Source organism: Crinia signifera, chromosome 11, assembly GCF_055691185.1.
Source record: "Crinia signifera chromosome 11, ASM5569118v1, whole genome shotgun sequence".
NCBI classification, from domain to species: Eukaryota; Metazoa; Chordata; class Amphibia; order Anura; family Myobatrachidae; genus Crinia; species Crinia signifera.
In genome coordinates this window covers 24090667-24105179 of record NC_139227.1, presented here as the reverse complement: position 1 = coordinate 24105179, position 14513 = coordinate 24090667, and the positions used below count along the sequence as shown (strand labels likewise).

At 46.1% G+C, this 14513-nt stretch overlaps 1 protein-coding gene across 3 annotated transcripts in view; it reads right to left on the bottom strand.

The window, feature by feature from the left end:
* The window catches only part of WWOX (WW domain containing oxidoreductase), a 904953-nt gene that overhangs the window by 613941 nt on the left and 276499 nt on the right, over positions 1 to 14513 (bottom strand). For all 3 annotated transcript variants that reach the window (XM_083163618.1, XM_083163619.1, XM_083163617.1), the window contains exon 8: positions 1291 to 1476. In XM_083163618.1, coding sequence (XP_083019744.1) covers positions 1291 to 1476 — 186 coding nt within the window. The remainder of the gene's footprint in view (positions 1 to 1290; positions 1477 to 14513) is intronic.

The window sequence follows — 14513 nt, the reverse complement described above, 5'->3', positions numbered from 1 at the left end:
AAGCATTGCTCGCAAAGATTCACATATAGGGAAGACAATCCTGGGATGGGGATTGGTGGGATCCCAGGATTTTGACCCTAACATGCTAGGATTTGAATTCTGGTAGCCTCCAAACCCAGAACTCATGAGATTAGGTTGGGTATGCGTATTTGTGCCGGCCAGTGCTGAGCAATAGCAGTACTTGGCTCGGATGCTGCCTGGGTGGCATCGGTGTATCTGGAGCTTAGGCGGGCAGCCATAGACACAAAGACAGATCCAGCAGCATTTCAAACGGCCGCCAGCCAACGGTAGCTGATGGACCGGCAGTCAATCAGGGAAGCCGCTGCAGCAGATACAATCGGCTGCCAGGTCCGATTGTATCTGCTTTGAGTATACTTTGGATGTTTACTCACTTTGTATAAATTGCGCACTAATTCTGGATTATTTGATTATTTTAATAGGTCCAATTGGCTGGCAGCCGGCACTACATTTGAAACGCTGCTGGCGCTGTCTGTATACACCTGGCTGCCTGCCTTATAGTAATGCCATTCAAGTACAGTCATCCTGTTTGTTATCTCCACACATCCACCCTCAAACTAATCTGATGTTGCCATGTTTCACAGGGGTGCCGGACGGGTTCCCGACAGTCGGGATCCCGACAGTCATTTACCCGACGTCGGCATCCCGACTGTCAAAACGCCGGCAGCCGGGTGACCGACGGCCACCCGCTATTTTCCCTCGTGGGGGTCCACGACCCCCATAGAGGGAGAATAGAATAGGTGGCTCGCGTAGCGAGCCACCGTGCCCGCAGCGTGGCGAGCGCAGCGAGCCCACAAGGGGCTTTTTTGCACTCGCCATGCTGTCTGACTCCGGGCAGTCGGGATCCCAACGTCGGGATAATGACTGTCGGGATCCTGACTGTCGGAGTCCCATACCACACCCGTTTCACAGATATTAGGAAGGACTGGGATTAGGACTAGAAAAAAATTATGCGTACTACAGACCCACTGTAAGAGATTTATTAGTTCTGCATCCCACAGACAATAGATCCGGTCTTGCCAACTTTCCGCAAACTATTTTTATATTAACATAATTCATCATTTTTTAGGTTTGCTGCATCCCAAAGCATGAGTGAGCTGACTGGTTCCATACAACTCCGCTAGCACTCTGCGTTTTCGTGAAAATGCCTCTGAGTCGCAAGGCAATGTGACTAGGATGCACCAGGAGACTCTGCTGATCGTACGGCATCAGTCATTTCTACCAACAAAATTAAATAAATAATAATAAAAAGACTTGCATGGAGAAACCAACCTGTGTGATTCTGAGGACACCACGATCACTCTGGATGGGACGGATTGACGCAGTATATCCTGCAGAAGGGAGACCAGATAGAAGTGGCCAAGGTGGTTAACCTGGAATGTTGTTTCAAGGTGATCTTTGGTCAGCTGCCAGGGAACCGCAAAAACTGCTGCATTGCAAATAAGAACATGGAGAGGCCTGGGAAAGACAACGCGCAAACTGTAAGCAAGTCATTAAATCATTGGTCCCAACAGCAACAGATAAAATTTTACTTTATAAATGAAAGATTACAGCAGAAAACTCGCCTATGATACATTTCACATCAAATTGTTTATTAAATTCAATAGGTGCCAACATAAGAATCTGTGGATGTAATCAGTAAGGTCGTCTAAGGCCTACATAAATGGGGAAACACTGGTGTAACAGCGGAGGCAGAATGGAATGCAACTGATTACTAGTTTCTCCCAACTTGGGTGCATAGAAGAATTGACATATAGGGGGAAATTTACCAATATGAAAAACCTAGTTTTTCGTATTGGTATTTTCCCTACGACTGCATACGACTGTTTAAGTCGTATGCAAAGTCGTGTTCCGGAGGATCAGTTACAAAGCAGTCAGATACGACTGCTTTGTAACCCTCCGATGGTGTAATGATTCGTATTAGCGGCCGTATATACGGCTGCTAATACGAATTATTTCTAGCAGTCTGCACGGATCAGTCAGATCCGTGCAGGCTTCAGTGTAAAAAAATAGGAAAAAAAATAAATTAAAAAAAAAAACGGCGTGGGGTCCCCCCCACAGCCGAAACCAGCACCAGGCTGAAGGAGCCGGGGCCGGTAATTAAAAATCAGGGAACCCGACAAATAGGGGTTCCCCGATTTTTAACAACCAGCCCCAGGCTCCAGGACCGGGGCTGGTTCCCAAAATACGGGGGACAAAATGACTAGGGGTCCCCCGTATTTCAAGAACCAGCCCCAGGCAAAACCAGCCAGCGGGTAATGCCACAGCCGGGGGGAGACTTTTTATGCAAGTCCCCCCGGCCAAAGCATTAACCCTACCGACCAGTCAGCCTGGCCAGGGGCCCTGGGGGAGTGGGGACCCCCCCAATAAAGGGGTCCCCCCCCTCCAGGACTTACCTGACCAGGCTGAAGCCTGGTGCTGTCCTCGATGCCCCTGGGCGGTGGGCATCGAGCTGATGGTTTTGTGTAAAAAATAGAATAAAAACCATTGTTTTTTACTGTGGCACTACAAGTGCCAGCAAGCCTCCCCAGCAAGCTGGGACTTGGATAACCACAAGTCCCAGCCTGCTGGGCATTAAAGGGCCCGCTGGGTCTTGTAGTGCCACCGTAAAAAAAATAGTTAAATAAAACACACTGACACCCGTTTTAAATAAAAGTTTAATACACACATTACATACATACTGATACTTACCTTTCTTGATCCCGTAGGTAGCCCTGGTCCTGATGTCCTGTGTCGTCCTCCAGGTCCATGTCGGCTGTCTGCGTCGTCCTCCAGGTCCATGTCGACGGTCCGTGTCGTCCTCCAGGTCCATGGCGGTGTCCGGGTCCGAAGAAATCCATGTTGGAGCTGTGGAAGGAAATCCTACTCACCTGGTCCTGCGCTGAAGAAGTCTTCTCTTGATCCGACGTAATCCAGGTAATCTTCACAGCTGTCGGCGCTCCCCGCTGTCTCTGCATCGCGCTGAGGAGAGATGCTGAAGTTTCATATTCGGCGCCTCTCCTCAGACTGAATTCTATTGGCCGCCTAGCAGGCCAATCAGGAGCCGAGAAAGTCGGCTCCTGATTGGCCTGCTAGGCGGCCAATAGAATTCAGTCTGAGGAGAGGCGCCGAATATGAAACTTCAGCATCTCTCCTCAGCGCGATGCATGGACAGCGGAGACAGCGGGGACCGGCGACAGCAGGAAGATTACCTGGACTACGTCGGATCAAGAGAAGACTTCTTCAGCGCAGGAACAGGTGAGTAGGATTTCCTTCCACAGCTCCAACATGGATTTCTTCGGACCCGGACACCGCCATGGACCTGGAGGACGACACGGACCGTCGACATGGACCTGGAGGACGACGCAGACAGCCGACATGGACCTGGAGGACGACACAGGACATCAGGACCAGGGCTACCTACGGGATCAAGAAAGGTAAGTATCAGTATGTATGTAATGTGTGTATTAAACTTTTATTTAAAACGGGTGTCAGTGTGTTTTATTTAACTATTTTTTTTACGGTGGCACTACAAGACCCAGCGGGCCCTTTAATGCCCAGCAGGCTGGGACTTGTGGTTATCCAAGTCCCAGCTTGCTGGGGAGGCTTGCTGGCACTTGTAGTGCCACAGTAAAAAACAATGGTTTTTATTCTATTTTTTACACAAAACCATCAGCTCGATGCCCACCGCCCAGGGGCATCGAGGACAGCACCAGGCTTCAGCCTGGTCAGGTAAGTCCTGGAGGGGGGGGACCCCTTTATTGGGGGGGTCCCCACTCCCCCAGGGCCCCTGGCCAGGCTGACTGGTCGGTAGGGTTAATGCTTTGGCCGGGGGGACTTGCATAAAAAGTCTCCCCCCGGCTGTGGCATTACCCGCTGGCTGGTTTTGCCTGGGGCTGGTTCTTGAAATACGGGGGACCCCTAGTCATTTTGTCCCCCGTATTTTGGGAACCAGCCCCGGTCCTGGAGCCTGGGGCTGGTTGTTAAAAATCGGGGAACCCCTATTTGTCGGGTTCCCTGATTTTTAATTACCGGCCCCGGCTCCTTCAGCCTGGTGCTGGTTATAGCTGTGGGGGGGACCCCACGCCGTTTTTTTTTTTTATTTATTTATTTTTTCTATTTTTTTACACTGTAGCCTGCACGGATCTGACTGATCCGTGCAGGCTAAAACGCAAATAGAACAGGAAAATGGTGTTCTATTTTCCTGTCGTATTTGCGTGGGTGTTTCACACCACTAAGCAGCCGTATTGTCAGTACGGCTGCTTAGTAAATCAGAAACCACCATTCTTTTGAATGGTGATTTCTGTCGTATCCTATCGATGGTGTAGGGCATTCGTATTTGTAACTACAAATACGAATGTTCCATCTTTAGGACTACGAATTGTTGTATTTTTGGGATTGTAAATCCCGAAAATACAAATTCGTAAAAAAAAGGTGTATTTCTCCCTACGAATACACCTTTTTTCTACGAATCCATTTTAGTAAATTTCCCCCATAGTCCTCTGTATGGAGGGTCCGATGCATTTCTGCAGCTGGAATGGTCTAATACAGGCAGTTCCAACCTTGGCCCTTCAGCTGCTGTGAATCCACACAACCCAGCATGCCTTGCAATAGCTTTAGCATTCCCTAAATAGCAAAAGTGTGGCAAGGTATGATGGGACTTGTGGTTTCACAACAGCTGGAAGACCAAGGTTGGACATGCCTGGTCTAATCCATATGCCTGGGTTTGATACCGATCTTCAGGACACATTGCACCAGCCCTAACCTTGGTGCAAATGATAAGTCTGAAAACAGACACAATTCTGTGGCCATGTCCTCAGAAATCGTTGCCTACCAGAGAATGTCCTATGACATAGGTCCAGAAGTGGAGATACGATGTTTGTGACTCGGTGTTGCCTGTAATTGTATAATCTTGTACGGTTCAGGCAAAACCACACAAGATACGCTCCACTTTTAACAGGTTTCCTGGGCAAGGCCAGGTGAAAAAGACAATTTGTGAAATGATGACGTCATTTTACCTGGGTTATTACTTATTCTTTACAATTATAAATCCTCCCTAGCCAGGAAGGAAGAGATGGGTTAGATGCGCTCTTGGGGGTCCTTTGAAGGGATCCAGAAAAACATGTACGATGAGTGATGGCAAAACACTTGATCTAAAAATCTATATACTCCAAGAGACTAGGCATGCGTCATCAATTCCAACCATATACAATAACATACGTGTCACTAGTGCCGGATGGCGGTATGAGGATGTACCCAGTGGTGCCTGCAGCGTCCATCCCCCTAATACATTAGGCTGCTCCATCTCTCACAGAGGAGACCTTTATGGAGTGGAGAATGCAAGTGTGGCCTATATGAACAGGGAAGCCTAGGCCTCTGATGAGGACACGCTGCCTTAGTTACACCTGCTCACAGAGGAATAAAACTACAAAATGTTGATGTATCTCGTTACCTCCAGACAACAAATTACTAACAAATCCTGAGCAAATTAGATTAAAAAAAAAAGAATAAAACTTGTAAATGTTGTACTGGTTGTGGCACTCTGGACATTTTATTTATGAACCATATTAGGGTAGTATTAAATGTTATATTGACATAGGTTTGACATATCTACTTCTGTATTATGCATACTTGCCTACCCTCCCGGAATGGCCGGGAGGGTCCCGCAAATCGGGTCCCCCTCCCGGCCCCACGGGAAGGAGGGCAAGTCTCCCGCATTTCCCTACAGCCCCGGCTCCCCCTCTCCCCGCGGTCTAAAAACTATGACTTTCGCGGGTCCGCGGGGAGGGGGCGGGGCTAAATGACGCAATTCGCTGCATTTTGCGTCATTTTTAGCCCCTTCCCCCACCCACGGACCCGCAAATTGAGGCTTCAGCCCGTCATGGGGGCGGGGCTTGATGACATCACCCGTGCCCCGCCCCCAAAACGAAGCCTCTACCCGCCCCCTTTCACTCCTCTCCGGGCTTCTCCCGGAAAGGAGTATGCCAAAGTCGTCAAGTATGGTATTATGTCCTCATTCATCTAGTGTTTTTGTCTTGCAAGACAAGTGATTAATATTATTTCCTGACTTTTGATACCTAGCTGCATAAGTAGATGTTACCAGTATACCCAGGGACGGATTCAGGCTTTTGGGTGCAGATAAATTGTGAGTCTCCTGTCCCTCCAATAAAATGGCCCCTTAACCTGTCCCCACCACCTGAATATGGCCACTGTCCCCCATTGGATGGCCTCTCCTTCGTGCTTCCAAGTATTCCCCTCACATTGTGGTTACGTCTTTCAGGTCTGTGTTCTGCATGCACAGCTTGTGTACGACACAGATCAGCTCCCAAGACCCCTCATCAGTGGTACGGACGTGATATGAACCTGAGTCAATGCAGATATGAGCCGTGCAGAACGCAGAGCTGCCATCTTGAAACATATGCCGATAGGCACCTGTTCTTAGCAATCGCAAGGACAGTGATGCTGTGTGAGACCCCCACTGTGTTTTGGGGATATGGGATGACCGCCCCTATTCGCCACACTCCTGTAATCTGGCCCCAGCTGTACGAGGCACGGCTAGATTAGTATTTATACTGCAATGGAATTGGTATAAAGTAAAAAAAAATAGGTATTAGGATTGTGTGGCGTACGGCATGGTGTGGGTCAACTGCATGGTATGATGCAAGTTGGTAATTTTAGTATTCTGTCTTTTGCCTTTTTTACCCAGATTAGCGGGTTTGGATCATTAAGTCACCAACATTATGGTCAACAAGCATTAGGTCAACGTGCGTTAAGGTCGACATGCAGGTAGGTCGACGTGACTTTAGATCGACAGAATCATTAGGTTGACAGGGTCATTAGGTCGACATGGGTAAGGTTGACAGGGTCATTCGGTCGACATGGGTAAGGTCGACATTGAAAAAGTAGAATTTTTTTTAAACCAGAATGTCAACAGTCAACATACACTATAACATAGTATCGCCTCCCCTCGCATGGCTCGTGGATGGTAGGGTATGAAATACTGTCTGTCGGCACATGTCGTGTCGACATGGACACCGAAACATACCACCGCGTCGCCTTGCATGGTTTACTACGCTCAGCACACTGTTTTATTTTCCCACCACGCCCTAGTGGATGGCAGGACCTGAAATACCGCCTGTTGGCACATTTCTGCTAAAAAAAAAAGTAAAAAAACCCATGTCGAACTAATGACCCTGTCGACCTAACCCATGTTGACCTGAAGTCACGTTGACCTTCATGCATGTCGACCATCATGCTGGGGACCCAATGAACGTATCCCAGCAAATGAGTGGCATACAGAAGTACAGAAAATTCCAGTCAGTATTCACAATGCATACACATACACATACAAGGCAATACAGAGAATCATTGTAACAGATAAAATACATCGGATTCCACACATTTGTAAGTGATTTGGAAGAACAACCAAAATAAAACACAACAGCCCCCCCCCCGCGCCCCAAATTCCTTCAAAAGTCACTATTTTCCCACTTAACCCTTTGAGTGCCAACCTTTCTGTGAGTAATGTGCAAAATGTCCGCTAAAAATGCCATCGCCGCTCACATTTGTTATATAAATTCAAATACAATGGGCCTTATTTTGGTTCACTCTTTCTGACAAAATCCTTCTTAGATGGACAAAACCATGTGCACTGCAGGGGAGCATATGCAAAATGTGCAGAGAGAATTAGATTTGGGTGGGGAAGTGAGATCTATATTGAAGTGTAAAAATAAAGCAGTCAGTATTTTCCCTGCACAGAAACAAAATTACTCACCCAAATCTAATTCTCTCTGCACATGTTACATCTGCCCCCCTGCAGTGCACATGGTTTTGTCCATCTAAGAAGTATTCTGTCAGAAAGAGTGAACCAAAATAAGGCCCAAAGTGTTGTGTAAAAAATAGATTATATTTCCTATGTAAGGTAAACATTACAGGTCATTAGGATTTAACACCTATTTTGACAAATTCACTTGGCACTCAAAGTGTTAAGCACATTTTTGTCTCTCGAATTTTAAACATGTGTGAAGAATCTGACATTTTAAATTACGGAGCAATAAAAGTTATGTTTTATTTAGTAATGAAACTGTTAAAACTGATTATAAAGTTTCCAGAGTGCAACCACCAATTTCTCTTCACACTGGCGCAGGGACTGATATTCTCTGTAAAGCGTTGCAGAATATGTGTATGCTATATAAATAACTGATAATAAATAATAAGAGTACCCATGCACTTTGTTTTTGTCACATACTGTAAGTGATGTGAATAAAATGCATATTTTAATACAAAGTCTATGTCTGAGGCTATACACCTTAGCCACCCCATGCATCCAGCCATGTTCTTTTTCTGAAAATCTGCATTTATGGCACAACAAAAGGGACCATTTGGCATGATTTGAGCAAAGGTGTATGTGGGTCTGTAAAATTGGATTCGGTATTTGACACAAAGGGTACAAATTATGAAGCGCAAATCCAGCTAAAAGGGTACAAATCTTCCCCTGGACAAACCATTTTCAGATTCAAGGGGACCGATTCAGAGGTGGATGACGTCACGGGCAGTAGCTCTCTTGATATCACACATGTGTCCTGAGTTTCTATAGAATAACCATTGCAACTTCATATGTACAAATAAGGACATGTATTTAAAATGTATGAGCATTCCTGACCGGTGTATGAGTGTTCCTGTGCTGGGGCAGGTTGGTGGTTTTCAGCAGCACACGCACACACACACACACACGGATATGAAGCCTCTTATCGGCTAGTTGGTGAAAGTGGTTGCATACACACTTTACCGCTCACGTAGGAGACCGTAGGCGGATGGAAAAACTGCACTTGCTGGTGCAAGTTTCAGTGGTGTGTGTACAAACCCATGAATCGGTATTACAGTGCCCACTGACACTGCCTGTGGGCATCTCAGTTGACATACGGATTACACCTGGGAAAAAAAAAACTTCATAGTGACATTTGCAGGGTGACCACTAAGATCATACTTGCCTACTTTTGAAAACTAGTTTCAGGGAGATTATAGTTAGTAGTATAATTTTACACAGCAGCCCGTTGTGGGGGCGTGTCATGCTCCACCGAAATGGTGTGTCTAATTGCATATATGGAGAGATTGTGAACATGGCACCTAGAAGCGTGGATGTGTACTGCTACATACTGTAGGAGAGGAATCTTTTAAAATGATTTATATCCAAATGTAGATGAGCCCCAAAGCAGTTAGTAAAAGCTACTATACTTGGTAAAGTGCTGGGAAATGGTGCTGATGATTCATTGTAAATGTATCTGTCTCTCATTCCTTTTCCCCCATAAAATTAACAGTGTAATGTGGGCTAGGTGAGGTGAGGAAGATTGCTAAACTAATGAAGGAGAGAGGGAGATTGCTGTTATTTCAGGGAGTCTCCTGCAGAATGCAGGAGGGGAGGTAACTATGACTAAGATGTGCCGCTCCGTTGTGACCTCGGAATCAGCCCCAAGGGGTGCAAATGATTTGGGGGAGTTTGCATGCAGCAAAAACACTGGATGCTTTTCCGTCCAGTGCTCAAAATGACTAAGCCAGGGGTTCCCAATCTTTTTTTAATCACGGCACCCTAGAGTATAAGAATTTTTTTCGCGGCACCCCTAGGTCAAATTTATTTTAATTAGATTGGATTTATATGCTATTCTTAGGGTCAGTTATGTGGAAAAGGGCAGGAATTGCTTCTGTTTGTACACAATTTATGATTGGCAGCCACCAGCACTGGTTTTGCTTATAAATAATTAACCATTAATAATTTTAGTTGGTCCTGGACTACCAACCCAGGGCACCCCTGCATGTGTCCCGAGGCACCCCAGGGAGCCACGGCACACAGTTTGGGAACCACTGGACTAAGCAATGCATTTTCAAACCCCACAATTTTTGCCTGCCATGTTTAAAAGGGCAATAATACTAAATGCAAAACCAGGCTTGCATTAACGATTACCGGTATTGCTCTTTTAAATATGGTATGCAAAATCTCCAAGAACCGGGGGGTTTGCAGAATCCAAGGCTTAGTAAATATTCCCTCTAGTCCCTACTATTGCTTCAAACGCCTCTAGAAACTTGGAATTCTTCTCTAATTCTCACCTGTGTTTATAACAGGATTTAGCGAGATCTATTCATCTATTTTGGTCTTGGACAGCCTGATGTTTCAAGAAGGCCTTTATTAGCTTTTAAATGCTTAGATGGCTCTAGAAATGAATGGCACTGGAACAAAGACGAATAAACGGATCTCGGTGTTAGGAGTAATGCAGTGAGTGATTTAACACGATTGTCATGACAAGGTGACTGGAGAGATGTGAGCAGCTCCTGGTCACTTGTCAAATGACCCCGGAGCCTCTCTCTCGATAAAAGTCTACACAAATTAAATGGGAGAACCTGAAATGTATCCCCTTGTTCCCTGGAGCAGCTGCGGTCTACGCTCTCACACACCCCCCCCCCCCCCCCCCTCGCCTACCTTGACTTTTCCTTGGTATGTTTATCCGAGAGAGAAAAAACATAAGGGATTGAAAGGTTCACTACCTGCATGGTGAAAGCAGGTCCCCTGCTAAACAAACAAGTCAGGACATAATTCTTCAAACACTATCTGTTCATGTGATCCTAAAGTGACTCTTTCACAACCTTATCAGAATTCTCACCTGAATCATTTCAAGAGCTGGAACTTCAACCTGACCCACAAAGCACCAGGGACAAGGGCTGAATTTTAAATTCATTGCTCATGACAAGCAGTGACTTCAGCGCCGAATGAATTTTCTGCATTTTTTTCTTTTTTTTTTTTCCGAGACACTTTTAATAGGAAAGAGAAGACTTCTAGTAGAATTTCCTTATCCATACAATACACGCTTTTCTTTATAAGGCTTGCTCTAAAGCCGGCGTTGCTTTTATGATGTTGTTAACTAGGTCTATAAAACGCCAAGGACGTTCCAGACAAGTGTTGTACTACTGACTACTGGTCGCCCCCCTATAGCTATTGTAGGGAAGGGACGCTGTGCAATTAAAAAGGAATATTATAAAGTGACCGCGGAGGTCAAAATCTCGTCTCCGGGTTTCAACCTGGATGATTGTTATGAAAGCAATGCTTCAACGCAACCATAATGCTGAATGTATATCTCATAAGGAGAAATATAAGAAAGGGAAGTCACGGTTTACACGGATTGGAATATGTAGTTTGTATCAGCCTTGGCCTATAGTATATAAATCTATGGATGGTGTAATTCAGGGATGGGGAACTTTCGGGCCTCCAGCTATTGCCGAACTACACATCCCAAGAATGCTCGGGAGGGGCCCCCTGGAAATCGGGTCCCCCCGGCCACCCGGAAAGCCTTGCGGAATCGTGCCTGTCCACTGTGATCATAAACCCCCCCCCCCCATCGGCAGCACATCATTGTAGCCCCACACCCGCTGTGCAATGCCTGAAAGTGGTGGGTGTAACTACATGATTATGCGGTACTCTTTACCTAGAACGGCGCCCGCGATTGGTATCGCGGGCGTCGGGGGTAAAAAATCGTGGGCATCGCGGATACATAAAAAACGGGTGCGACGCGATGCCCGCGATTTTCCCCATAGGGATCAATGTTAAAACTGTGATTGGACGCGATTTTACTGTTAAATGCCTCAATGCCCGCGATTTGGCCATAGGAAACAATGTTAAATGGGCCACAGAGCCCTAATAGTGCCCTTGAACTGTGAAATGGCCCCCACAATTGTTAACGCCACCCCACGATCAACGTCAACCCGAAGCGTGGCGAGCGCAGCGAGCCCGCGAGGGGCGGCGGTACGCGTCCTCCGACCTTTTTATACCCCCACTATCCACGTCGGCGTGGAGTTGAGAATAGAATAGTGTGGCGAGCGCAGCGAGCCACCGAGCCCGAAGCGTGGCGAGCACAGCGAGCCCCACGAGGGGACGCGGATACCTTCACAGGTAAACGCGTCGCTTTGCGGGCTTCACAGGTGTCCGCGTCGCCATGGACACCTGGGAAGCCCGCGAGGGGACGCGTATAACTGTGAAGGTATCCGCGTCCCCTCGCTGCGCTCGCCACACTATTCTATTCTCAACTCCACGCACGACGTGGATAGTGGGGGTATGAAAAGGTCGGAGGACGCGTATCGCTGCGCTCGCCACGCTTCGGGTTGACGTTGATCGTGGGGTGGCGTTAACAATTGTGGGGGCCATTTCAGACTTCACGGTGACTATTACTGCCTCAAAGAACTAAGGCCGTAGGTCCGATTTCCGCCACAGCCCTGTGAGGAATTTATATATTCTCCCCGTGGTTAGTACTAATTCAGGTGCTGTGTTTGGGATTGTCTCACCTTATAAAAGCCATTAGTTACTTGGCAGTTGAGCTTTAACCCAGGAAAAAAACACATGTTCATTTTAGCTATGATGTGTAAGCAGGTGCCAGGTTCCCAAGAAAACCAGTTTTTAGTGTAGGACTTGCAGTGAAATGGGGTCCCTTGGCGATGGGCTGCAAGCTTAAATGCATTGATCAATTCATGAACCAAAACCCTATTATTTATTTATTGATTATTTGAATGTTAAGGTGAGTTAGTTTGTTGTAGTGAGTGCTGGGCCCCCTGTGTTTGTATTTACTAGAGTGTGTGGTCCCAGGCCACCGCACCCCACCCTGGGATGTGGGTGCTGTTTGCACCCTATTCCTAGGAATGGCGAGTGTGTTGGTACTTCTGTATCTATATATTTGGGTTGATTTTTAATTAACCTCTGTTACTGTGATCATAGCTTTCTCATGCACCCTAGATAAGCTCATTTACCTGAAACCTGTGACAGCTGCCCCTTTAATACTAATTCAGGTGCTGTGTTTGGGATTGTCTCACCTTATAAAAGCCATTAGTTACTTGGCAGTTGAGCTTTAACCCAGGAAAAAAACACATGTTCATTTTAGCTATGATGTGTAAGCAGGTGCCAGGTTCCCAAGAAAACCAGTTTTTAGTGTATGACTTGCAGTGAAATGGGGTCCCTTGGCGATGGGCTGCAAGCTTAAATGCATTGATCAATTCATGAACCAAAACCCCATTATTTATTTATTGATTATTTGAATGTTAAGGTGAGTTAGTTTGTTGTAGTGAGTGCTGGGCCCCCTGTGTTTGTATATATATATATATATATATATATACAAAGGTAGTTGAGGGACAGCACACCTTTCCAATGGTTTTGCCGTGCCCCGGTGCCCTCAGATACGGACTCAGCGGTCCCAGATATGGAGTAGGAGAGAAGCGGCACTCGGAGTCAGAAAATGAAGAATACACGCAGGCAAATTAGTGATCAAACGTTTTCAATGTTATACAAACATCGTCATCAGGATAAGTGAACAAACTAAAACATACACCTTATAAAGACATCCCCCATCACGTGTGGTTACCCGCCAACAGCTCCTAATTGACGCATCTAGTCATGACGCAGTCAGTAGGAGACGGTGGTTATGGCAACTACCTATAAACAGTGCAGAAATACAATACATAAACCCATATATAAATAAAGTGATTTTAAAAAACATATAAACAACTCCACAAAAGATACTAAGTAAATAACATCTTGCCGTGTAATAATGAAGTGCAACAGTTGCACTATATGCGTATGGTGTAAATACTAAGTAAGAAAATAGATTACACATCAGCAGGAATCCAAGACGCAACCCTGGAAAAAATAGGCATATCAAAAGAGGCATATCAAAAAACAGGTATCAACATTGAATGTGTCAACTTACTGAGTAGACTCAAATATGTCGACTAATTAAGTAAACCAGCTCACAGAAAACAATGTAGTCCAGCAGACTCATTAAGCCCGTGAGGTGCCTGTGTGCCAAGAGAATGTATCCAACGAGCTTCCCTACGGAGTAGGCGCAGAGATCTGTCGCCTCCCCGTAAGGTCGCAGGCTCATGGTCTATGATAATATATTTTAGCATAGCAATAGTGTGCTTCTTGGTCACCCAGTGTCGAGCCACAGGTTGATCACTAGAACCGCTGGCTAACGCCGCCCGCAGCACAGATTTATGTCCAGCAATTCTTTCCCTTAATGTCCTGTCAGTTTTCCCGACATAACATAACCCACACGGACACGTAATTAAATATATAATAAATTTTGTGGTACATGATACCCGATGTTTGATGGGGATACGTGCGCCCGTGTGGGGATGTGGGAAGTCACTGCCGGTATTCATGGCCCTACACACTATGCAATTTAGGCATCTGAAACAACCAACTCGTAATTTTAAAAAAGTATTTTGTTCTGAGTCAGACTGCCTCAAACCTGAGATGTCAGTTTTCATTACCCAATCACGTATGCTTTTGCCGCGGATGTAACACGGCATAATTCATGTGTCATGGAGTTTAAGGGCAGGATCAGTACTGACTATTGGCCAGGCATTCTTGGTAATCCTCTGAATAATAGGACTTTTGGCATTAAAGTGATTGACCCAGGGCATACACTTCATGCGAGCTGCTTTGGAGGAAGGTCCAAGTAGCTCCTCCCGTGAGCGTTCAAGGG